The sequence below is a fragment of the Ornithodoros turicata genome, chromosome 10 (genome assembly GCF_037126465.1).
Source record: "Ornithodoros turicata isolate Travis chromosome 10, ASM3712646v1, whole genome shotgun sequence".
Classification (NCBI taxonomy): domain Eukaryota; kingdom Metazoa; phylum Arthropoda; class Arachnida; order Ixodida; family Argasidae; genus Ornithodoros; species Ornithodoros turicata.
Window position 1 is genome coordinate 21,186,724 of NC_088210.1, and position 26,490 is coordinate 21,213,213.

General features: G+C 47.4%; 1 protein-coding gene across 7 annotated transcripts in view; it reads left to right on the top strand.

Moving 5' to 3' along the window:
* The window catches only part of LOC135370982 (RIMS-binding protein 2-like), a 66,214-nt gene that overhangs the window by 16,892 nt on the left and 22,832 nt on the right, over positions 1-26,490 (top strand). For all 7 annotated transcript variants that reach the window (XM_064604936.1, XM_064604937.1, XM_064604940.1 and 4 more), the window contains exons 5-10: positions 10,599-10,658; positions 14,189-14,272; positions 20,959-21,048; positions 23,430-23,606; positions 25,206-25,457; positions 25,534-25,699. In XM_064604936.1, the coding sequence (XP_064461006.1) occupies positions 10,599-10,658; positions 14,189-14,272; positions 20,959-21,048; positions 23,430-23,606; positions 25,206-25,457; positions 25,534-25,699 (829 nt within the window). The remainder of the gene's footprint in view (positions 1-10,598; positions 10,659-14,188; positions 14,273-20,958; positions 21,049-23,429; positions 23,607-25,205; positions 25,458-25,533; positions 25,700-26,490) is intronic.

Consider the following 26,490-nt stretch of genomic DNA (forward strand, 5'->3'; position numbering starts at 1 on the left):
CACAAGATATTCCGTAGCAGACGACACTTAGCAGATGACGCCGTCAGCGTCCTTTCCTGTCGTCTGCCACGGAATATCCTGCGACACAGCCACACGATATTCCGTAGCAGACGACACTTAGCAGATGACGCCGTCAGCGTCCTTTCCTGTCGTCTGCTACCGAATATCCTGCGACACAGCCACACGATGTTTCGTAGCAGACGACACTTAGAAAATGACGCCGTCAGCGTCCTTTCCTGTCGTCTGCTACGGAATATCTTGTGGTTGTGTTGCAGGATATTCCCCACGGTTAGCAGTGCACGTGACGGCACGACGTTGAGCATGCGACACAGCCACAAGATATTCCGTAGCAGACGACAGGAAAGGACGCTGTCGGCGTCATCTGCTAAGTGTCGTCTGCTAAGTGCGCAGTACGCCATTCCCGATATTCCGGCACCGTGTGAATGGTCAACATAGCGCGGGACGGAACTTCGACTCAGTGAGCAGTGTTTTCGCCTTTTCTTCCACTAGAATATTCCGTGAGGAAGTCGCTGAATACACGGTTACTCTCAGTACCCCCAGCAAGCAGGTTTCCCTATTCCAGTAACATATAGTTGAGGTCCGCTATATCTGACTTTATGCCAAATTTTGCTGAGGAGGCAATGTCACTCTTTTGATAAGCCCGCGTAATGCATAAAATAATTTATTTCTTTGCGACATTATGTGCCCTAGCATTTTGGGAGAACTGTCGCTGGCAATAAATTCATCTTGTTGATCGGGATAAGGACGTTAATATTCAACAACACCAATAATGACTACTGACCCATAAGTTGATCGATTAGGTCTATATGTGTAAAAATGAAGGACGAATCGATGCGAACGGCAGCTCCACAGGCAGGTTCTCATAACGAGGGGCAGTCAGTCGCGCAATAATATGTTGACAGTATTGATAATTAACGCACGAAAAATTGGGATAGGGCAACTTTTCCGGAGCAATCGAGAAAAATCAATAGTCATTTCGCGCAAAAGCATGCAAACACTGTGGAAATGGCATCTAAATCCCGCTCTTACGACCGTATCGTGACGACAGCCTGAAGTGATATTCAGTTCTGCGCTGTCATCAACTGTATATACGTATGCATCCCTCTTTGGGTATGGGCTGTACATCAGCTGTTAGTATAATCATGCCTTCCGTCGAGATACTGATTCTGCTTACAAGCTTTCACGAGAAAACATGTAAATGATGTACGTAGATATGTAGATGCCTTGTATGTGCATATCAGTATAATAAATATATGAACAGAAGAAAACATAAGCGAAAAAAAAAAAGGACTAGGATGTTCAGAGGAACAGTTACTCTCACGTGAAAAGCTTTACCGTAGAATTTGTCAGCATTGTAGTATGTGTCCCATGATTCTTCGGAAAGTCGACCCACGAAACAACCTTATTTTAAAATAAACAATGAAATCCTCCGTCATAATTTTTTGGTTTTTCGGCCTTAAATAACACGCGCAAGAACAACAATCGTAGCTGACCAGTAGCGGGCGCGAGAAAGAGAGAGGTACTTTGATCTCCACACCTTCTAGAGACCCCTCAACTCCTTGACGTCACTCGGTGACGTATCGTAACGCCGTGTCGGTGACGTCACTCGGTGACGTAATTGTACGCCGCAAGTAGCGCCGCGTCTTTCCCGTATAGCAAACTCCGGCCTCAGCTGGAAGTGAGACCCCGCGGGTGCTCGCTATACGATGATACTACGTCACACGGGGCCTGATTACGTCATGCCGGGAGGTCGGGCCGGGCCTCGAAGGTGGCAGCGTACAGCTTATGGCAGGCTTTTGAGGACGTTTCTTTATTTGAGGTAGTTTACTTTCAGGCGCCCATAAGCAACAAATCCTGTAAAGTAGACTCTAAATTAAACTAAAGAAGACTAAAGTAATATTTGTAAATTTAATTGCGAAATAACGAGACACCCCGTTCAGCGAAAATACTTCACGCGTTGGATCCTGGTAGACACTGCTTGATGAATGAATAATACGGGGTACTGAGCAATATGCTGAGTGTCATTTCATTGCTCATTTAAAAGCTCAAGTCTTCTCTGGCTGTTCCGTACAGCCATTAAACTGTTCCTGAACACACGAAACCATGTTTCTGTTTCGAAATTGCGGTTATGCTATATTTCCAAGATACGTCATTTATGTCTTTTTTTTGTGTGTGTAGAAATTGGGACTTTTATGCGTTGTGCAATCGCATTATCTGTATAGAACGAAGTACAACTACGCAGTATCTCGACATGAGGGGCTCATGCTGTGACTCTTGGAATTTGTGCTATGGCTGTTCCGCGGCTAACATAACTTTGAGAATGTGTGTGGATATGTTGTATTACTTCATACAAAAGGCTCGGATCATTAATCACCCATTGCCTGGCTAACCTTTCCTTTCTGTCTTTCTTAATAAACATATCCCCTCCCCCCCCCCCCCATCACCTCATCATTTGAATATCACATACTGACCAGCGTGCCCCGCGCGGGTTAGTGATCCATGAAGTGGCAGATTTCTTCGTTCTACCTCGTGTACCTGCGGTTATTTAATAGAAACACGCTATACGTAAGTAACTCAGCTCTCTGCGCAGCTCCTCAGTTTCCCTCTTTCACTTATCGCCCGTGGAGCGATCTGATTGGTCCCTCTCCCAAATAAGGGAGTAACATTTCAAAGTGACGCACACGTGGTTTCTTCTGTGAACCCATGCCTGAGGGGGCACAGCTGCGCATGTCGATGATACCCTTGACCTTTCGATGCACTCAACCGAAAGTCATATTTCCTTATCGGTACACCGTCCGTCGGGCAGGTCAAGTAATTAGGAAATATGGCCGTTTAATTATCGGTGCAACCGTGTCGCACCTTCACCCAAATGAGCTCTCGCGGGCACTTAGATACATTCTCGCATATTTAAACTGGACGGGCATCCGAGAGGGAACGGTGAGAAATGTCCATCTTGACACGATTTTCTTTCCTTTTTTTTCGTCTTTGATATCGTGTTATCACCACGAAGCAACTATGGCTATGAGCGGTGCACAGACGCGGACGGAAGAGAGATAGGAAAACGGGAATCCGTGAGAGACACCCTCTGAAAACTGAACTTCACCGCATAGCACGCTCTGCGCCAACCATTGCCGCGAATGATAGGGTTATCGCTTCTGATTCGAAGAGATGCAGGAGGCGTACGCCTTTTTGTGTCACTTTCGATACACGTTAATTGACACAAAAAGGCGTACGCCTCACTTTCTCCTCCAATCAAAGGCGACAACCCTATCATTCGTGGCAATGGTTGGCGCAGAGCGTGCTATGCGGCGAAGTTTTTCAGTTTTTATGCTATTTGCAGTATGCTATATATGCAGCAAATATGCAGTATTTGCTATATGCTATTTTATGCTATTATGCAGTTTTTGTGCTATGCGGTGAAGTTCAGTTTTTAGCCCATCTCCCTCGCTGCAGCTCGTGCACGCTAGCGGACATCCTCAACCCCGATGGTTCTTCTGCCGAACGTTCCGCTCCGCTAAAGCGAGAAACCTTATTCTCTTTCCGCAGAAGGCGGGTCCTGCTCAACGACACCTCTAACACTTTGCTCTCCCCGACGAACTCATGCACCCTCTACGCTCCTCTATCCTCCATCCGTCATTCTTTTTTTTTTGGCTATAGTCGTGACGACGCCCACTTCTGTGTGGCCAACAACGGCGAGCCGATCCTGCCATTACCCTCCCCCCCCCACCTCAATTTGTAGAGTGCAGGGCGCGCGGGGGGAGGGGGTAGTAGTATATGCCTCCTGGGCTGACTTCAGATGGAACAGTGCCGACATATATCCGCAAGGTCGAGTCCAGTCCAAAGCCCAGTGAAAACGCCAGACGGCGGCACAGCCAGTGGGATCATCCGAAGCCACGACTCGGACGCACCGCATTCCACTCCTACCGCTCGTTAGTGGTAGCCAAGGTTGTGCTGAAGACAGGGAGGTGGTTGGTTCGAATCCTACCACCGGCTGTGCTGTCCGAGGTTTTCCCTGGGTTTTCCGAAGACTTTCCAGACGAATGTCGGCACAGTTCCCCCTGAAGTCGACCCAGGACGCATACTAACCCCCCATGTCCCCCACTCATTCCTGCTGTCCTCTCTCCATCTGTCAACATCTGTGCGCCGCTCATAGTCACAGTTGCTTCGCGACGCTGGCGCGGAATTAAAAAAAAAAAACATTCTACTCTACATTATGGCGTCGGACCAGTGATTTAGCCAGGCCCTCTCCCCTTACACTCTCCCCATGTTTGGCGACGCCGGCCTCCCCTTCTTTCTCGTGTACCCCTTACAAGGGGGGGGGGGGGCTTTGTTGTTTCAGCTCTACATACGTGTCAGCAATGATGCATGAGGCTGTTATCATGTGTCTGTACCAATGACCTCCTACCCCAGTCTGGAGCCTCGCTAAATGTCCATCCTGCGTTTACTCTGATGCCAGTCAAGGCGCGATTTTTACAGCGTGTATACTGTTTACAGTGTGCTCAGAACAAGCAGCATGATGCGTTTCTGCGTAAAGTAACGTCGTAGTTGTTGAGGGCAAGTAAAATAATTGGTGCTTCAGGGCACGCCATACTATATAGACTGCGGTGGCAGGGATCGGACAACGTGCCTTATCTTATCTCTGCGTTACTACGAATAGGACATTTGTAGAGCTGTCTAAACATTTCCTTCGATTAACCTACTGTAGTGTCTCACTCTCTCTCTCTTTCTGATGCCCTTTTCTATTTTTGTTCTTTTTACGAGGGCATTTTCTCTATACATTTGTCGTGTTATCGCTGCAAAAAGAAGAAGAAAAAAAAAAAAAACGAAACAGGAAGGTTATACTTATTTTCCCAGGTACCATTAGAGAGCAACTTATTCCTTCGCTCACAGCGCGATAAACAGCGACCGCACATCTTTGGAATATTTGCTGAGTAAATGTGATCCCTGGTGCAGTGATATTCCCACTTTTGCACTTTCCGCTTCCGTCATATACCTAATCCGTTAATCGCGCGCCCGGGTTCCGGTTTAATGGGGGTTGGACGAGATTGCTTCGGTAATTGAATGCAGGCGTTGCGATCTAATATGTCCCTGTTCTCTCATTGGACGGACGAGGTGATTCCACTCCTTATTTGCACTCGCCGCGGTGACATATAGGCGCAGGCGGAACCACGCCGCCGGTGTCGAATTCGCAATTTGTCGTCCCGAGATCACTTCTGTGTCTGCAGTGTTGTTTTCATTCGGTACCCTGAGGGGGGAAGCCTTGACTAATTTTTATTGTTAGTTTATTATTTTTACGCGATGACTACCGAGTTTATGTCACTGCAGTCCATGTGTCTCACCTGCACTCTTAAAACAAAGCCTCAGTTGTCTCGCGACGTAAACACCCAATTATTAAAACAAAGCTTCACCACATAGCACGCTGAAGTCCAACCATTGTATACAGAGTGATACCTCTATCACTCTTGATTTGTGAAAAGCGCGGAGAGTACGCCTTTTTGTGACAATTAACATGCTATGCGTAAGTGTCACAAAAAGGCGTACGCCTCCCGTTTACAACGAATGAAGGGAGAGAACGATGACATTCGGGATGATGGTTGGCTAGGAGCGTGCTATGCGGTTTTTAAGAAGTTCCCTTAGAAGTCGGCCCAGGACGCACATTCCCGCACGGCGTCAGTCGTGACGTTGCACACCTCTGTGAGGCCGACAACGGCGGGCCCTTTAATCAGCACCACCACCACCATCGTTTTTAAGAGCGTACACTCAAAAAACTGAACTTCACCGCATAGCACGCTGTGCGACAATCATTGCCACGACTGACAGGGTTATCACTTCTAATTCGAACAGAGAAGGGGGCGTACGCCTGTTTTTGTCAGTTTGGATACTATGTGATAATTGATACAAAAAGGCGTACCCTCCCCTTCTCTCTCTTCGAATCAGAAGCGATAACCCTATCATTCGTGGCAATTAGTTGGCGCACAACGTGCTATGCGGTGAAGTTCTGTCTTTACGAGTGTAGTAATTTTCCGAAATATTATTTCCCTGTGTGGCGCCGAAATGTCGTAAAATTAATTTCCTTAAAGGGCATCGTTTAAATTGAATTTAAAACGTTTAAGTAAAATTAAAGGTTAAAAAGTTAACATATTGCTCCTCCAATGTGGATTTCCGTCTCCTCACCGCAGCTGCTGTCAGTCTTCCAACGTGGAGCGGGGAGCGGAGACACGTGCTGTTGCGAAGTATGACGTACCGCAGTATGACGTATCACAAGGGCGTCCACTATGCAGCGTTACATGCAGTTGCGAGATATGAAAAAACGTAATCGGCAAGTCTTGGCTTGACTGCTTGCGGAACAGAAACCGGAAGTTACTCATAAGTGACATCACGGTTGGGAAAGCGCTAGCCTGAAAATTCCGCGGATTTCATTGAAATATTTTACACGGTGATTGTGCGCACCATATGAAAACATGTGGCAGCGTTTGTTTGCAATCAAAGAGATGCAAGCACCAACAATACACGCTCTGTCTCTCTCAAGCCTCGCTTGGCTTATTCGCTTTTTTGTGTAGCAGCCTTTCTGTCACTTGTGTTGACCGCACTTGACAAAGTTTCTACATTCCTCGATGGATCCCACCTGAAAGAGGTACACTCGAGGCAGCCAGGTGCTCAAGTCATTAAATCCGAATGCGCCCGAAGCGATAGTGGTAGTTGAATGCCGGAGCGCGTGTGAGTGATTCACCTCCATCGAATGGCTGGTGAGATGACGATTAGAGTGGATAATTAAGCACGTGCGCACCAGTACACTCGAGAAAATGAGTGCTCTTAAAAGTTAACGTGTGAAAGCTAGAAGTAACGACAAGCAACAGAAACGTTCCTATGCTATGGTCAGGGTGCTTCGGAGGAGGCTTCAATGGATGTTTCACAACGCTTCTGCGCATGCGCTGTGACCCTGACGGCGCCGAAGATGGTTCCCTACATATTCAATAGATGGCGCCAATATGGCGCCGGCTATGCTTCGGCGGGCGCCGATCTTGTTTCGCTGGACAGCCGCTACACTCTAAGAAAAAACGGCGTGAAAGGGTGGTAACGCCCATAGTTACCACCTAGGTCAACATAGCGTCTGATAAAGGGTGTAAAAGGGTGGCAAAAGCAACTATCATATATCCAAATTGCTACAAAAAGGCGTGCGCCCCCCTCGCTCACCGAATCAGAAGTGGTAACCCATCATGCGTAGGTAGCAGGTAGAACTTTGCAACCTTTCAGGCACAACATATGCGACAACTATTACCTCCTAAAAGATGTAACTGCTGCACCCTTTCTTCTGAGAGTGTAGGATACTGAAATAAAGTTAAAATCCGGGCGGGTTAGTGACCCATTCTAAGAGCGATAAAAAACCCCAGTGCGAGGGGACAACGAAAGACACAAAGGACGAGACAAACACAGCACTGTACAAACACAATGCAGTGTTTGTCTTGTTGTCTCTTGCCGTTGTCTCTTGTCGTTGTCTCTTTTCTCGTCGTCTTGTTGCTCTTGTCCCTTTCGTTGTCCCCTTGCACTGGGTTTTTTTTATCAATACGATACGACGCGAGTGTAAAAAAGGTCCGTTGGAAAACATGACGCAGTTTCATTCACTTATGTAACTTTACTTCAACTGCGCGGACTATAGCCGTGGTTACATGAACCCGACAGAAACTGCGATAAACCAACTCGACCCGTGTCGGTCGCGTTCATGTAACCGCGACTAGTGTATCTATTTTCGCTCGCTCGCGAATTATGGCTAATAGATCAAGCACATTTATAGGATATCTTTTTTACGGTTTGATAAACCGAACGGTGGCACGACGGTGCAACATCATACTGTCATTGTAAATTTATAACGGTACGACCGAATGTACGACTAAATTGGCAGTCTACAATGTGCTGGCCATCCCCCAAAGCTAGCTTTCCTGCAGTGTTGGTGGTGCTGTGGGGAAGCTTACTTTATACACAAATGCGAGTCTTTTTTTTAAAGACTTTTGTCGTGTCGCTTGTGTGTCCTTCAGGCAGCGTCCACACGGGCAAACCTTCTACAACAACTATATGGCCAACTTTGGAGTTGGTACGAGTCGGGCGACCCCATCGACCAAGACCAACTCGAGTTGCTCTGAATCGGTCGCCGACCGAAAACTCCCGAAAGTTGGTGGTGTTCGCTCATAGCCAACCATCACTCCGAATGATATCATTGTGTGTATGGATTTGTTGAAAATGGGAGGAGGCGGCTATCTGGGACAGATTATCTTGTCCCAGATATGCGCCTCCCCCCTGTTTTGAAGAATTCATGACACAGAATGATATTATTCGGAATGATGGTTGGCTAGGAGCGTGCTATGCGGTGAAGTTCATTTTTAAGAGTGTAGCTTCGAGCGTATAGTTCAACTCTACCAAATTGGTGGCGCTGTCGAACACTATGACGTCATTTGTTTACAAGCAAGGAGAGGTGCATTGTTTTTAGAGAGTTTTAATACTGCGCACACAATCGCTTTTGCGTGCGCAAGCAATTAGCGGGTGCAGATACCGCATGTGCAATGTGAACATGCTGCTGCTTTGCGTGCGCAGTAGCGTGTTTTCTTTGAATAGTGAGTTTTAGTACACTCTTAAAAATGAACTTCACCGCATAGCACGCTCTTAGCCAACCATAATCTGGAATTATATCGTTATCTGCTCTGATTTGTTGATAACGGGAGGCGTACGCCTTTTTTTGTGACAATTATGAACAGCACAAGTGTCACAAAAAAGGTGTACACCTCCCGTTTTCAACAAATCAGGGCAGATAACGATATCATTCCACACTTTTAGAAATGAACTTCACCACATAGCACGCTCCTAGCCAACCATCATCCCGAATGACAACGTTCTCGCCCCCGATTTGTTGAAAACAGGAGGCGGAGCCTACTTTGTGCCATTATGCACGGCACAGAATAGGCTCCGCCTCCTGTTTTCAACAAATCAGGGGCGAGAACGTTGTCATTTGGGATGGTGGTTGGCTAGGAGCGTGCTATGTGGTGAAGTTCATTTTTAAGAGTGCAGATGATGTGTGGCTAGGAGCGTGCTGTGCGGTGAAGTTCATTTTTAAGCGTGTAGAGTCACACAGCAAGATTTCAGAGCCACACTCTAAAAACCGAACTTCACCACATAGCACGGTGAGGGCAACCACTGCACAGAATAGCTTTATTACTCCCGATTTGTGGGAATCGCGGGGCGTACGCCTTTTTTTTGGAACTGCATAAGTGTCCCAAAAAGGCGTACGCCTCTCGTCTTTAACCAATCAGGGGGCAGAACAACACATTCGCAACACAACGCACATTCCACGGGGCATCGGTCGTGTGGTTGCACATTCATCACCACTGCCATCTGTCTTCAGAGCGCAGAGCGAGAAACATGTTCGCAGATAAAGTTCCAGACCTTGCATACGCGTTGTACCGATGTTCCCTTAATCTCGTGTTCACACAACGACCGGTCTGTCCCAGATAAAACACGACCGCAAGACAAGGGGATTTCATACACACAATCAGTACAACATTATACAAACTTATCCTTGCGCTTTATGATTCACTTATCAGGAGGAATGAAAACCTCAGATTTAACGACGGCACGAAGGGAAGATATAACTTCCTACCAGCCTTAGAAACCACCCTAACCCCTGATCGTAGTTTCCCGATTGCTGCGGCAAAGATGCGGTAGACGCAGATCGAACTGCAGCTATTCTGTCCGAATATGTTCCCGATTCATCTGCTTTTTCTTATTCGAAAGCTCGAGGCATTTCTGGCGGGGATGAAATTCTTAGAGTGACGCAGAGGCCGCGATAGGGAAGCATTTTTCGGAAACTTTGACTCGTCGTCCTGCAAGGACGCAGCGCGGCATCCTCGGACAAAATGTGATAGCCTTCGCGGAGATTATGTCGAAGAAGTAAAAATCGGTGGGAAAAAAAATCGTCTTTTTGCGTCAAGCTGAGAACAAACAGACGTCGTACGATGTTAGAATCCTGAGCAGAAAAGGAACGTGCGCAGTAACTGATGCAATATTTATGGAGTGGCAGCAGCCTAGCGACAAAACATGCAGAGACAGCTTAAATTGCCCATCGCATATAATGTGATCCTCATTAGCCTCTGTAAAAAGGAGGGAGAAAGAGAGAGAGAGAGAGAGAGAGGAAAAACAGAAGGAAAACCAGGCAAAGTCGTGTTCTTAAAATATATGCTAATCGGATTAGGATCTGTTACTTTGCGGCTCGTGAAATGCAGCTCTGTCGGCTTGTTGGGGCATTACGTACGAGAAGAAGAAGAGCGCGCAGCAGAAACACGGACACAAGGATAACGACTAGGACTAGCACTTACTATCAACACTTTATTGTTGGAAATGGCTGCATGATCATCCACAGCTGCGCCCCCTACGTGTGGCCGGTTCTTACACGGAGCAATTTTTACGCAGAACGGCTCTTGTTTGACAGCTAATTATGTGGGTTAATTAATTATTACTTATTACTTAGGAATTATTACTTATTATACTTATTAACTATGTTATAGCTAATTATGGTACTCTTTCTTTTCCAGGCAGCCCAAGAGGAAAAAGTGAAAACGAAAGAGGAACTCGAAGCTCGACTGCGCCATGCGGTCAGTACATATTTAACCCCCGTTTCTTTTTTTTTTTCCTGACTGTTTTTTTTCTTGTTTTTTTGAAATGGGGGCAAAAAAGCGGGTTTTATTTGAGGAGCTGTAAAATTGTGTCAGATCGTGCGATATCGTGCTGCAGATCAGATTTTCGGGCGATAAAGAAAAAAAGATAGAAAAAGAGGAAACGAGCACTTCTCGCATTTCAGATTAACAATGAGCGCTGCTTAGAGGATGCTCCTTTTGTGTGTGTGTTTTTTGCGCAGTTTGTTGGTGCGATTGCGCGCACTATTAGCGAAAGAGTGCTGCCGCTAGTATATAGTATATGCCCACTCCTATGGCCTAGTGACCCACTTGACAGAGCTGTCCCCCAAACAAATCGAAAGTAACACGGGTCGCGCGGCCCATTGCTGGTGGTAATTTTTCTCCAAGTTACCTCTATAGCAGTGGATTAGACTAATAGCCCTGACACGCGGGCACGTTTGAACTCCTTTACACAAAGGGACACCTAACGGAAAGGCGTTCTGTTGCGATCTCCTTTTCATCTGTAAAGGCGTATGGCGTATAGGCTCGATTGAAGGGCGATACGACGACAATACTCTCGAGCGAAGGCTAGACCTTGTTTTCATTTTTCCGGTATACTCGAAGTCTGCGTGCAGATATTGCAGTCGCAGTACGTATTTTGAATTCATTGATCGTATTGTTATGCTTACTGTTACAATGTCGTACGTGTAAGCTGGTTCTAATGGAAATATGTAGCGCGAGATCTTTGGGTATATTTTTCAAACGAAACACCTAAAGGAGTTCGCCCTTTCCGTGTGTCACCGACACACGAACTCCTTTCGCGAAGGGGTCCTTTGCAGCTGTAAAGGAGCTCTAATGGAAAGGAGTTCAAGCATGCCCGTGTGTCAGAGGTACAACACAGGCCGTCTAATAGACAGCAAAGGCAAAATACCACAACAAAAATACCACACAAAAAAATGAGAAGATAAAAAAAAAAAAGTGTCGTGCAGTACATGTGTTTTCCTCCTCACCAGTTGAATTCCTTCTCCCGCTGCTTTCTACTTCCACTCCTTCTAGTGATTTTCTTTCTTCTTGTTGTTGTTCTCCTTTTTGTCCCTATTTAATTCTCTTTGGCTAATATAATGTACTGGGTACTGGTACTATAGGATAGTCACTCCAACCTTGTCGGGACTCATTTTCGTTCGGGACTCACACTCGTTCTCATTTTCTTTCATGTTCCAATCATCGTCATCGTATCACTGTCAATGGCACGTAATTTAGTCAGAGAGACGACATTTATTCGCATTCGCATTCGTACCTGTCTGCACATTAACGAAAATAACGGGAATGTGAAAGGAGAGAGAGAGAGGGGGGGGGAAGGAAAGAGAGCGTATACTGCAGGTTCCGAGAATATAACGCCACTTTCGACGCTCATTCATTAAACCCACTTATTATAAAACATCGCGTTACGCACGAGTCGTTGTCGACGAGGCAGAGCCGACGAACGCATTAGTGTAAAAGAAAAGGAAAATCCGTAGCTGGACGACAGCAGGGAGAGGCGACAGGAGATGTTGCACACGACACAATGCGCTTCTCTGTGTGGTCACAAATAGGAAGCGAAGATGTCACCAGGAAAGTAATTAGCGCTTCTCTTTGGAAGCGCGAGATAGACTCCCCGCAGTGTCCCCTTTGTTCACAGACAGAGCGCAGCAGGCGTCACGTTCAAAGGTGGAAAACAACGTGAAAGAGAGAGAGAGAGAGACAAAAAACGAAAAAAAGTCCTCTATGCGGTTGACATAATAAAAGGGGGACCGACGCCGACCGAATGTGGCTCCGTCACCAAACGGCCCTCCGTAATCAATAAAGCTTGTTCGATGTGCAATAAATCAATAAAAGGGAGTCCTATATATATAACTCTTAGGAAGGGGGCAATCCAGCCGGGCATCGTCTGCTCGTTTTGGGGTCATCATGGACAGCACGCTCCACGTGGATCGGCTGACGCCATCGTGAAGACATCGCCTGATTGTCAGCAGTCTTTGATCGGAGAGTGGCGATTTTGCTTGCTCGTCCGTGGCGGGGAAATTGTGGCGCCACCTCGGGTACAACTGGCTAAACGTCTTGCGTGCAGAATGTGTATATCTATATGACATGGCTTCTACGAAAATTCTCTTCATTGTCGTCTCTCTAGCAGAAGCTGCATGGTGACCGTTTTTTTTAGGGGGGGGGGGGGTTGCCGATAAACGCGCGCTATTTACCTCAAGCGTTCCGCCAGTGCTTTTGTTGGCGTTAATGTGTTTTCACACGCGCAACATTCCTCGCAATACTCCAGCGGAAGATGCGATAACGTCATAGGAAAAGTTGGGATGTCGCCTGCTTCAGCCAATCAGACGATTTCAAACACTGGCTTACTGTGGCTACCAGTGGCTACCCTTGCGGCTGCTGGCGGCTCGTCTCCTTAGCTACGGCCGCCTAAACGAGGGTCGTGATTGGCGGACTCTTAACGACTACGTCCCCCCCCCCCCTTTAAGCGACCAGGCTTTGGTTATCTAGGTGGCTTTGGCACTGCCAACCATGGAAAATATTCTGCAGCCTATCCACAGTATCATTCCGTAGCAGACGACAGAAAAAGACGCAGACTGCGCCGCTGCGTGAGTGCTGCGTGAGACTGCGGAAGTGTGCCGCTTCCGATATTCCGGTACCACGCGAATGCTCAGCATGACACGCGGCCTGTGCCTTGTGGAAGTTTTTTTTTTCTTTCTTCCACGAGAATATTCCATGGGATGTCGCTGGTGTAAATACTCGGTTTTTTATATTTTTTTATCGAGAGAACATGACACATACACACGGTACGGAGGCTGGCGCCCGACTGAAAGGGGTCGCGCACCCATCGAGCTCTCCGCAGACGTGCATCCGGCGAGCTGTTACGTCACCTCTGGGCGGGAGTGAATATTGAGAGAGCACCTGAATAGGGCAGTCAAGAGTGCACTCTTAGAAATGAACTTCACCACATAGCACGCTCCTAGCCAACCATCATCCCGAATGACAACGTTCTCGTCCCTGATTTGCTGAAAACGGGAGGAGGAGCCTATTTTGTGCCATTATGCACGGCACAAAATAGGCTCCTCCTCTCGTTTTCAGCAAATCAGGGGCAAGAACGTTGACATTCGGGATGACGGTTGGCTAGGAGAGTGCAATGTGGTGAAGTTCATTTTTAAGAGTGTGGGAGCACCCACGCAGTTGGAGTGGGCATTGCACGTGCGCGGTGTGAGGGAAGGCGCGCCAGACCACTCCATATTATTTTAAATATGCGTTCGGCATTAACAAAGAGACTAATAAGTGGACAGTTGCCCTCAAGGTGGTGAGAGGAGGCGCCGCACTTTTAAAACGTGGTGGTGGTGGTACTGCTGAAAGCGCTCGCCACACAACAGGCTGGACAACAGGCCATTGCATTGCAATGCTAACAAAATGAGTGTGTCTATTTTATACATGTTAGAAGTAACGTGATTTCGTCTTTGCAATTTCATGTGCAGGAGTGTAGGCTGCACGAACGCGAGGAGGAGCTAGCCCAGCTGCAAAAGGAACTGGATGACCGCCGGGAAATCTGCGCCGATTTGGTGAGAGAAGTTTCCTTTGATTTCAACTAATTTCATTTCAGCTGATTTCAGCTAAATGTGTACTGCAACCAAAATCTCTCATAGTTATGTTGTTTGGTGGTGATACGCTCTGGATACGGAGTTTCCACGCAAACTAATTCAATACCACCTACCGTTTAGCACATTACGTCGCATCACATCACCACCTGCTGTACGAATTATACTGTTATCACCACCGATTTGTGGACATATTAGATTCAAAGTGTCACAACAACGTACGCGTACTATTTGCAACTAAGCGACAGATAGAACGATATTATTCAGAAGCATCGTTGACCAGGACCGTTACGCGATGAAATTCTGCCTGGGTTTTAGGGTGCAATGTGACTACCGGTGTCGTTATTGCCGGTGTCTGAGGCAGTTTTTTAAGACCCTGGAGATGTTATAGGGTTGCGCGTTTTCGTTTTTAACCAAAAAACGAAAAAAAAAAACACGCTGCTAGTTTTTCGTCATTCGGTTTTAACCGAAAAACACCGAATACAAATGGATGTTCGAGGAAAGATTAGGGGGATTAATCAGGCTAAGTTTAACAAAAAAAGAAAAAGGAGCTTTGCTTTGAATTTAGGTGCCACCACTTCGCTGTGGAACAAAAGTGTTCCTTTTCTGATGTCTCACATCTCCATATTTTTTCTCCTACCATCATCATCATCATCATCCCACAGAGGCTAGTTTTGTATTGTTTTTTTGTTTTAAGGCTGCGCTGAGACGCACAGTTTTGAAATTACGTTGCGATTTATATTCGCCGATAACTGAGGGGTAAGGCGTGTACACACCAGATAAATCACCGAAAAATACCGATTTCATGAACATAAATAAACACCGAAAAGCATACGTCCAATCCACCTTCAAATAAAAACCGAAAGCGCGGAACCCTAGTTATTATGAGTTACCGTCATTTCTTATTGGAGCCTTATAGGGATTTTTGATGGGCCAGCCACAAAACGTTCTTGCTGCTGGTAACGTTCTCGTACTTGTAGATCGCATTCCCGCAAGGCTAGTACGCTTCAAGACTCTTTTTCAATGACCTCGGCAAGGCTTCCTGCACGCGCAGCCAATACTTGCTCAATGCACTGCCAAGGCTACTGAAAGGGCCCCATGCAGCGCATTAGCCTCGAGGGATCCCTCAGGGCAGCAAGCCTCTCTCTTATGGCTGACAGCTCTTAACCCATAACAGAGAGAGAGGGAGAGAGAGAGAGAGAGTATACGGCTGCAAGACTACCGTGCGGCTCTGTAAAGCGTGCTTTGCCTGCATAGCACGTGTGCAGTGCAGGAAGCCAACTTTAAAAGAATCACACTACTCCGGTTTATGCGCAACGGCAGTTTCGTCTCTGCGCAGGGGAGAAGATAGAGTTTGGAGAAATCACGTGACGAACTGTCTGTCCAATCACGAGGCAGCGATTAAGGGGTATTCGTAGACCTGCACGGGTCCAAGAAACGACGTGCGCCTCGCCTCGAAATCTTGGCCCCTTATTTAGGAGAGGGATCAATGAGGCAGCTCCACGGGCAATAGGGGAATGAGGGAAACTGAGGAGCTGCGCAAACCGCACACCTATTTGCATAACGCGTTGACTCATTAAGGCCTTTACGTGCTCGTGAAAGGGGCACTTTGGTGTCCTTCTTATGAGCACTTAGTAAGAACTTAACGAGTCAGTCTCGAAGTGAGGTGATAATTTGCACAAGTGGAACTATATAGCTAGAGAACAACACACCAGCGGCTCCGTACGTATATTCTTACCCTCGTTCTGCTCCCGTACAGTCGTACTTGACGTCTTTCAAGCCGGCCCGCACCAGAAAGAAAGAAAACAAAGAGCCCGGAGGCCACTGCATACAAAGCGCTCCAATGTAGATGTTGGCCGCGAAAGCCCATTTTCATATCGGGATCTTCTATATGCTTCTCCACACACGCACTCTACAGGCTGAGTGAGAACACGACAGCGCTACATTTCCTATTCAGCTAAAACGGCGCGCACACTGAAGTTAAAAGAAACAGCCAGTATTCCGACTGGTGGTCCTCCTACGCGACATCTTGTAGGCCGCGTCCGCTATTGTCCTCTGACCTACTGCGGCGAGGATTGCTGGTTGTACATGGAAATGCATGTCGGCGGAAAAGACGGCTGGACTAATCGCCATTCGCGATATGGACCGGAAGGCGGTTTGTTTACGACTGTGCTACATTTTTTTTCTCTCTCTCCCTCTTAAAGCGATTTGTATCGCGAGCGGCAATCGTTTGTGCGCGCCGTTCGCGAGCGAAGAAAAAAAAAAAGAAATAAAGCGGCCGTCGTCGCGGCGGCCGCGGAGCAAAGCGCTCTGTTGGCCTACCAAATGTCTTGCCGGATGACAAACGCTTCTTCTCAATACGTTGTGTCTCATGAGTTGGTCACAGTGTGTGGTGTGCGTTGTGTTGTTGTAACTAGTTGTAACGGAAAACAACGGCGTCAGATGTGGCGACTTCTCGTCGGCCGAATACGGCTTTGTCAGAAGTTATCCTGTTGCTGATAGGGAGTTCTTTATGAAAACCACAAGGGGGGGTCCCATAGTAAGTGTATGTTGAAAGGAAGGCGGTCCTAACTTTCGAAGAGGGCCAATGGTGCGGGCAGCGCCTGGGGAAGGAAGGGCTGCTGTCGTGTCCTCTACGAGCTGCACTGTTAAAACAAAGCTTCACCACATAGCACGCTGAAGGCCAACCACAGTACAGAGCGATATCTCTATCACTCTTGATTCGTGGAAAGAGCGGGGCGTACGTCCTTTTGTGACCTTTAACATTTCCGTATAAGTGTCACAAAAAGGCGTACGCCTCCCGTTTTCAACAAATCAGGGGAGAGAACGATGTCACTCGGAGTGATGGTTGGCTAGGAGGGTGCTATGCGGTGAAGCTCATTTTTAAGAGTGTGGAGCAACGCCACCTGGATCCTTCGCCACGTGGACATGTAAAGTCGCGATGCCGCCTGCTTCGGCAAATCGCAGCAGACGACTTTGAGCGCAGGCTTTCTGTGGCCATCAGTGGCTGCACATGCGGCTAATGGCAGGTCGTCTTCATATATAGCTACGGCCAGCTGGCTATGTCGCGATTGGCGGACGTGACTACGTCACGTCGTTTCAGCGACCAGGTGGCCGTTGGCTGAAGCGTCATCAGGAATGAGTAAAGCAGACAAATATAACCGATACGTCGCTATAGAGGAGTACATGGACATCTGTTTCAGCGCTATACCTCATCTTTGCGTGGGTAATGTCTGAGTGAGCGTCGCTGAAAACACCCTCATAAGCGTTGCTCCGCGGACGCCTGCTGACGAGCCACAACCAGGGAGAAACCACTTTGCATGTAATCTTGTGGCGACACTTGAGGAACAAATACTTAGGCTACAGTACAACCTACTATATCAATTTTGGCTCACATGTTTCCGAATATATTTTCTTCACTGCATTGAGACTTCTACAAAGTGGGTCTGCAGCATCATATACTATGTTACTTAAGTTAACAATAGCACACTTAAGTAACATAGCACAGCCCTACGATCTTTACGATTGGACCAAGATTGGACCACTATTGGGCCGGTATTGCCAATTTTGAGCCAATGTTGGGCCGGTATTGCCAATATTGAACCAACGGTGTGCCGGTATTGCCAATATTGAACCAATATTAGGCCGGTATTGCCAATATTGAACCAATACTGGGCTCGTATTGCAGTATTGAACCAATATTGGGCCAATATGTTGTGCTGCTTGGGTTCATGGTGCCGTTGCGTAGGGTGACTATATATATCCCGGTGATTATCGCGGTATACAAAGAGCACCTCAGTGGAGACTGAGAGCTGAGCGATGCTCGAACGTTTTCTGTGATGGGACGACGAACATCCGAAGTTCAGGAAGAAAAGGAATCACCCCTCCCTTTCTATCCCTTTCGAGCCTTCCCCTTTCAGATCACCTCAGTGTACCGAGCCGACAATTCTGAGCAGGCTGACAGCGCTTTTTTTTTCTTGTTCTTCTTGCCCCGTGCGTCTCCTCCCAATTCCTGGAATGTTGCCTATAGGTAATGCCTGTTAAGGAGCCGCAATGTTTGCGACACAGCTGTCGTTCGCGCACGTGGGGTGACGTTTATGCAACAAAACACGACCTCGGATAGTATTTGCTAAGCAGCTATAAATATTAGCCACTTGTGACGTAAAGCCCTTCCGTGAAGTGAAGGGCTCTCCGCGCAGTCTCATTTGAATATAGACGAGCCGGAGGATTAGGCCTGCCGGTCTCCCGTGCGCGGATATTGTCCTCTTTATGTGCGTGCTTGTCACGGTCGAAGACTCTTTGTCCGCGTCTGATCTTCGTGGGACGGCGGATGGCACCCTTTACCAGCTCCCGTGGCATAGTGGTCTGGATGATCGCTTTCCACGGCGAGACTGGGTGGTGACACGGGTTCGAATCCTGTCACCGGCTGTGCTGTCTGAGGTTTTCCCTAGGTTTTCCGAAGACTTTCCAGACGAATGTCGGCACAGTTCCCCCTGAAGTCGGCCCAGGACGCATACTAACCCCTCTCGCCCCCGCTCCTTCCTGCTGTCCTCTCTCCATCTGTCAACGTCTGTACGCCACTCATAGCCACAGTGGCTTCTAACACGGAATAAAAAAAAAAATGACGGCACTCTTCCGCAGGCTTTATCTGGTGATGTCGATAAGATTTTCCTCCTGCCGTATTTTGCGAATCTACCTTGCAGAGAACTATATATACAGTTACGCAGCCTGAATATTGAAATTTGGAAAGGGGAAAATTAGGGTACGTGCGCTCTCCTTGTTGTTTCCGCCCTTCCTTACATCCTTCTCGCAAATCGTGTTTATACATGACGTTTTATTATGAGTAGTGTTATTATACAGATAGTTTTTTCTTTTCTTTTTTCAATGAAAAAGCTACGAGAGCACCATAGATGTTGTGGTTCAGTTATACGGCGAGGCGGACATCATCTCGAAGAGAGTAATCTATAAAATCGGCAAAAAAAAAAAAAAAAAGAGAAAGAAAAGAAAGACGTGCAGGGGGAAAACATAAAAGACAGGACGGCACAGGGCACTGGACTAATACAAGAGTAATCTAATTACAAGATGACTAATTTAAAAAAAAAAAACGTTAATTGACTATCTAATTAGGAAGTTTCGGGCAAAAGTGAAATAGCGGGATGGGAGGCAAACCCCGTTGAAAGCCATTCCATTCCATTTTTTTTTTTTTTTTGTCATGAGATCTGCATTTTCGTTGAAATATCCATCCCCTAATTTTGCTGTGCAAGTGAACTGAAACCGAAACCAGGCCGATCGGGGTCTCAGAGAGCCAGGGTGGAGAGACTGGTGGCGATTTCGGCTGACTCATCTGGTAATCCGAGCGAGAGCGCCCAGGTTCAATGCACGCTTTACACGGGAGTCGCTCTGGGGCAGTCATCGCCCGAATTTGCCGGTTGCTCTATCGCTTCCCACCAGGGGCGCTGCGCACTGCGCTTTCCGTCTGTTTGTGAACTTCTGGCAGCGTCCTCGTGCGCTTTCGCTTGTTGTCGTCTGCATCACAAGCATAGCTTGAGAGAAGCAGGTCACGCCTTCCGCTTCGTTATTCGCAATATCGAAGTCAATTGAACTTCATCGCCACTACTTTCGTACAGATCCAAGACAGAGCCGAAGGCACAATACGTAGCAGACGACACTGTTACGCGCATGCTCACTGTCAAGAGCGGAAGGAGAGAGTGTGAGGGCAGTTCTGGCTCGGCCTCTTGCAGCAGGAGCGAAAACACTGCTCCTGGGCGAGCGAACTGCTCCGTATATTGCATCACCCGAACACGTACTTTACTCTCGTTTTGACCGCACCAGCCGAATTTAGCGCAGGGCAGCAAAAGTGCCCCAAATGCATCACCGGAAATCGCCATGGGTAGTTGGTAACGATCCATGGTGAAGAAAGCTGCCAAACACACACAGACAAGAGAACGCCCTAAAGCCATAGGACGTCCTGTACTGTCGTGCTGTGTTTTCTTCACCAGAGCGCACATTTCACGTCAGAGGGCAATGGGCAGACCGTTGGAGTATGTGCGCATCTGCTCGTCTGCTAAGAGTGGCAAGCGCTGGTGGAGCGCTCTGTTGCACGAACGAGTCATTTCGAAACTATATATAGACTTTCTAGCCTACCCTCGAACCGTGTTTCCGTACCCTCGGCAACAGGTGAGTTTTGTTTTGTTCTGGGCTGCTACGAACCGTGATTGCTGCCATGTTTCGCAGGGGTCGTGGGTTTAAACTCTGCAGTTTTCGACTACGTGGAGTGCGGAGTGTAGTATGCGTTCGAGACTGTCCGCAACGCATAGCGTTCTCCGTGAAAAGCAGCAAGTGGCAGCCCAGCGAGGGCAAGATGGTGGATACCATGGTTTTAGGAAAAGTTTCGTCTTAATGAAGCCATGAATTACCATCATCATTTTTTTCTCTCTCCACATCTGATACGGACGGACATACTATAAGGATGTAGACGTTGTTGTGCCTTGTAAAGCTATCGTCTTAATATACTGACAAGTTAGTGTATTGTATGAAAATAGCTAAAAAAATAATGCACATTTTCACCTGTTTTCGATTACTGTAGGCACGTAGAAAGGACAGAAAACACGTCGTAATGTGCCAAACGTGTTTTTTTTGTTTCCTTGCAGGAGCGGCAGCTGCTGGAAGCCCTTGAACAAAAGATTGAGGTCGAAGCGGAGAAAAGCAAGCTCCAGGAACAAGTAAAGTGCCTCCATGCGGTTAGTATATATGTCTTCATGTCATGCTGGAAGAGATAATCGTAGGAACATTAATAGTCTGGTTACACTAATATGCTTATTTTACTGCAGCCACTACACCACCACATAGTGTGCGCCCTGCCAGGGCTCATACTCATCAGATGACCCTCGTAACTTCATGCACTTACGTAGTACCTAAGCGCACGAACTTACTAGGGTCATCTCCATAGCTAGTGCCACTTTGTCAATCACTCACCTGTGTACCAAGAGACAGGGGCCAACAATCCAACGCGACACTTCTCAGTCATATCGGCCGTTCAAGCGATTTCTCAGCCGTCCTTGCTGTTCCAAACCACCCAAAAGTGGTCCTACGTGGTCCTACCATAACGTAACTTAACACAGCATGCGCTGACTTCTCCCTGTCAAAGTGGTCAGTCGGTTGGTAGCAAGGTGTGGTGATGCACCTATGGCATGGGAAGTGTCACGTATTCGTATATTCACGTGTAGACATCCCTATAGAATACTCCAGTGGAACAAAATCGAAAAGTAATTCACGAAAAAGCCAAGCCAAGCCAGGCCTTGTGTTGCGTCTGTCCCTAGATGGAGCTCACCTCGGCCCGTTTGCCTATCTGTACTCCGTCAACACGTCATACCTTTCTGCTGCCACGTGAGCGCCAGCGTTCAGCGTTATGTCTTTTCTTGCCCTTCTAATCATGAGGACTCTCCTGGGGCTCAGCCGGCGCCATATTCCGTAGCAGACGACAGGGCCTGTCGTCTGCGTATGTCGTCTGCGCGGGGATGCGTCTGCGTCTGCATCTGGAGATGTCGCCCGTGTCGAAGCCAGCGCATATGAGCAGCCCTCCGACGACAGCTCCTCGCACGTGAGACTCGCTGTGCCAAATCAATGACGTCATGCGCCGTGAAAGCAGCGCGTGCAGCGATAGCCTATATTTTAGGGGATGCTCGGCATCAAGCCGCATATTAGGAGAGCAACATGCCACGTGTAGCGGTTTCAGGTTCCATCCTGAGCGACCGTTAACCGATTTATCGAGCGGGTGTCCAGTGTTCGCTTCGATCCAATCTAGTTGAGGGAAAACAATGGTTGCTGTGCTTCGCCTAACCGTGGAACGGATTCGTCAATTCATCGCACGTTCTCAACACAAGCGTTTCATTTGTTCTCATACATTACATATGTACGGAAACGCAAACCCAAAGGACCACGAAGGTCATTACGTGGGTACGCAGTACACATTTACGTATCACTTATGCATGTATGTACATACAACGTGTACACGTGTGCAAATAACAATACCAAGCGAATGTTTCTGCTTCTTCTTTTTTTTTTCTCACTACGTGGGTACGCAGTACACATTTACCTATCACTTATGCATGTACATACAACGTGTACACGTGTGCAAATAACAATACCAAGCGAATGTTTCTTCTATTTTTTTCTCCTTTTTTCTGAAGCACGCGTGTGTTAGGATTGCGAAGATGATCTACGTCAGTCAAGAGTATCTTTCACTTGTTCATTTAAGTCTGATTATAACCTATGCTAACTACGTAGTTAACGCAATCTTATTGACATTTCCGTCAATGCAACAAATGGCGATATTTATATTTGCGTCTTCTAGGCCCGGTTTCACCAATGCCGGTTAACACTTGAATCGAGATCAACTGGACGCTTAACTCTATTTCACTAAAGGGAGTTATTGCCACTGAAACATTCACTACGTCACCAATTAACGTTTGTAGAAAAGAATTAGCAACCGTTAGGTTTAACAACCATTGACCTCGATTCAATGTTAAACAGCGTTGGTGAAACTGGGCCCTAGCAACGCATCCTTGTAAGCAAAACTATACAGAAGCTATTTTTTACGTGCGCTGCTTGTTTCCGCATGACATGGATGCCCTCCCTCAAAATGCTTCCTAATTGACGCAACGGTTGTAGACAGAGTGAATTCGTAATGGTTCGAAAATTTACGATTCGGTGTGGGGTGAAATTAGTCAAATTAACGCAACTGATTTATTCTACTTCCTGATAATACATATAATAAATTATTAATCAGATATTATTTGAACGATGTAATAGTTCATTATTAGCTTAATCAAGTTAGATGAAATAAGGCTGATTAATTAAATTGAACAAAAAGTAAAGAAGAAGTAAATTCTAGGCCTAAAACCTCGAGGTCCTCTCCTTACGGAGAGGTCCCCAATATTTTTTTCTTCATTCTGTCATATACGCGGTTCTGTTACCATCCCTTACACGTGTTATCTTTCTCAGTCTGCTTTCCTAGGAGTAGCAGGTAAGATGTGTTCGCCGTGTTAGCGAGGCTACGATCTATCTCCTTATATATTTATTTATTTATTTATGTGTGTGTGTACATAATGTGAATTCACAGGCGGAGTCTGAATGTGCGCGGGCGCTGTCCTTGGCCTCGTCGTCGGCGTCAGAACTTCGGGGCGTCCGCGCTGAGCTGCACGATCTGCAGCAGAGCGCGGCCGCCCTGGAGGCCCTCGTCACTCACCTCAGGCGCGCCGCCGACCGGCGACGCGACCTCGAGAGACAACATGCACAGGTAACGCAACCCACTCTCACTTGCCCAAGTAACATGCTGAGAACCAGACGCATGTATCGACAGTATCGACACTGAGGTCCAAGGGAGAACAGGAGCGCGCCATCTTGTTTCCGTACCACACGGGTACCATCCCAAGTTGAGGATCAAAGACGGCTAACATAATGCTCCCTGTGGGGTAGAGAAGCGAGTATGATTGTTGCGCGATAATCCAAGTATCGTCAACCAGAGCGTCCCGAGGACGTCAAGATGAGCTCAAGGCCGTCAACCTTGATGAGCTTCTTGTAAACGAAAGGAACAGCTCACCCACGCACAATAGATGGCATCGTGCGCTAAAGTGCGCGTGCGCGCGGGTAGCGTGGCGCGAAAACAAGATGGCGCGTGCTCGCTCTTGGAACTCAGTGTCGATACTCTGAAGCGTAGCTTATTTAGTGACTCTAGCTCGGCCCGGTGAAACGTTGTATAGTTGAGGTCCTGAGGTTTCTTGCGTTAAAGATCCATTAGGTTGCCAAAGTTTAATCCACGAGCCAACCTCTGCAGTACGAGTGCCAGCTTTCTGCGGGCGCCTCCACCTGACCAACTGCACGTTAAAAGGACACTCGATGACAGCAAACTCGTATAGGCGCTATCACCGACACAGTGTCGGTGTGAGACAGCTCCACTTTGACCTGGATCGTTCCAGTGTTGTGCTGGCGAGAGCTTTCAACCACTTTAAAGGGGCACTGAAGTGCAGAAATTTGTCATACACTCTAAGAAAAAAATGGTGTGAAAAGGTGGTAACTCCTATCGTTACCACCTAGGTTAACATAGCTTCTGATAAAGGGTGTAAAAGGGTGGCAAAAGTAATTATCATATATCGAAATTGCTACAAAAAAGCGTACGCCCCCCCCCCCCTCGCTCACCGAATCATAAGAGGGGTCACCTTATCATTCGTGGCAGAGAGTGAGGTAGCAGGTACACCTTTGCAACGTTTTTGGGCACAACATATGCGACAACTACTATACTTCCTAAAAGGTGTAACTACGCCACCCTTTTTTCTAAGAGTGTATAACAAGGTGACAGATGCTATTACCTTGATTCCAACATAAAAGTAACCAGATTCATCTGTCGTGTCATTCGCGATTTATGAGAGAAGGAAACAGCAATTTGCGCTCTCCCTCTCCTTCACAGGAAGCGCGAGAAGCGGAGAGGTCTCGGGTTGGGCCCTTTCCCGCGATGATTCGACAGATCGTTTGAGCATACCAATGAGAGGCCACTCCGCGTTGTTGGCTTTCTTGAGAAGGAGAGAGAGTGGGAAGGCGTAAATTGCGTTTTTCTCTATGGGTCATAAATCACGACCGAGGTCGTTCGTGGTTTATGATCTATAAAAAAAAGAAAAAAAAAGAAACGCAATTTACGTACGCTATGGATGAATGCCGTTCCTTGAAGGAACAGCAAGTCGGCCTACGTCTGACTAACCTTCCTTCCCTCCCATTCTTTCTTCCCGGTTCCTTTTGTGCTCGTGTAAAGGTAGCGGGATCCTTCATTCCGCGAGGCGAAATTTTTGCACTTTAGTGTCCCTTTTCAAGTTTTTTTTTACTCTATATCCGCTTTACTCTTCAGGCTCTGGAGGAGCTTCGCCAACGTCGGCAGGAGGCGACGGTGGCGGCGACAGCGGCCGCGCGTCTCACCAAGGACGATAGTTCGCTAGACACCCTGAAAGCACTTGAATCCAAAGTACGCGAACTGCAAAAGAAGTGCGAACTGCAGAATGTCCTACACGAAGAATTGGTGTTGGAGATGGCAACTCTTCGCAGGCAGCAACGCAGGCCTGCCAGGGATGCATGGAGAAGTGGCCGTTCCCTCTCCGCCGAGGTATGCGTGCGCGCGTGCGTGCGTGCACCAGAGGTGCCGCAACGTCCTCTCACGCTATTGTCTCTATCGCTTCTAGGTAACCACGGGTGAAACTTTCATGCTTGACGACCCACTACTGGATGCCAGCACAGACACTTTGCTGACAACGCGAATAGGAGCACGTTCGGCTTCTCCGCCTCAGCTTCAGATTGATACGGACAACATCACCAGTCTGGACAGATCCTTGCTTACGACTTCTTCGGGTAGCGTACATTGCGTTTCATGTGTGCTTCTCTATAGTTACGCTAATCTATCTTGTTTCGCTTGAGTAAAGGAATCGCTGTTCTGTTACTTTTGAGTCATCTTACGTTTGTTTGTTTGTTTGCAACTTATTTACTTTGGTTGAAGGTTAGAGTCGTACTGCATTGAAGAAGGGAGTTCGCTCTCTACCGTGATTAAAATAAATATGTTTGTCAGGAGCACTTGTCCCCCGAACGACTCCCCTGCGATACCGTTCGCACGAAATCGACGTATTTCTGGTGATATTCGCACCTTGTCGTGAAATTCGGACTCGGACCCGAACGCACGGGGAGGAGCAAGCAGGAGAATATCTTCATCGGCACACGTGACGTACCCGTGACGTTCCTCCAGGATGGTCACGTGTGAGCGTCCATTACCACACATCCCCCTCGCCGCGAGATGTGAAGCATTCCGTGGCAGGAAACCGAAACAAGTGACGCGCGGTTGAGGTCACGTTAAAATGGCGCCAATAGTAAGCCGGACAGGTGCGTCGTCACGGGAACGTACTCATGTCGTCACAGTGTCGTCACACTGACGTAGTGCGTACGTCTTTTTTCGAATTTGAAACCGTGTGGAATTCAGTTATTTATACTGTCAGTAATATAGTATTATGACGCTCAAGTCGGTAGAAAGTGAAACAGTGATTCGGTAAATTCGGGAATACACTATAGTAGTGGCAACAAAATTTTACGAAATGATGTTTGGAGAGCGAACTGTCCCTTCAAAAGCAACGAAAAAAAAAAAAAAAGGTTTG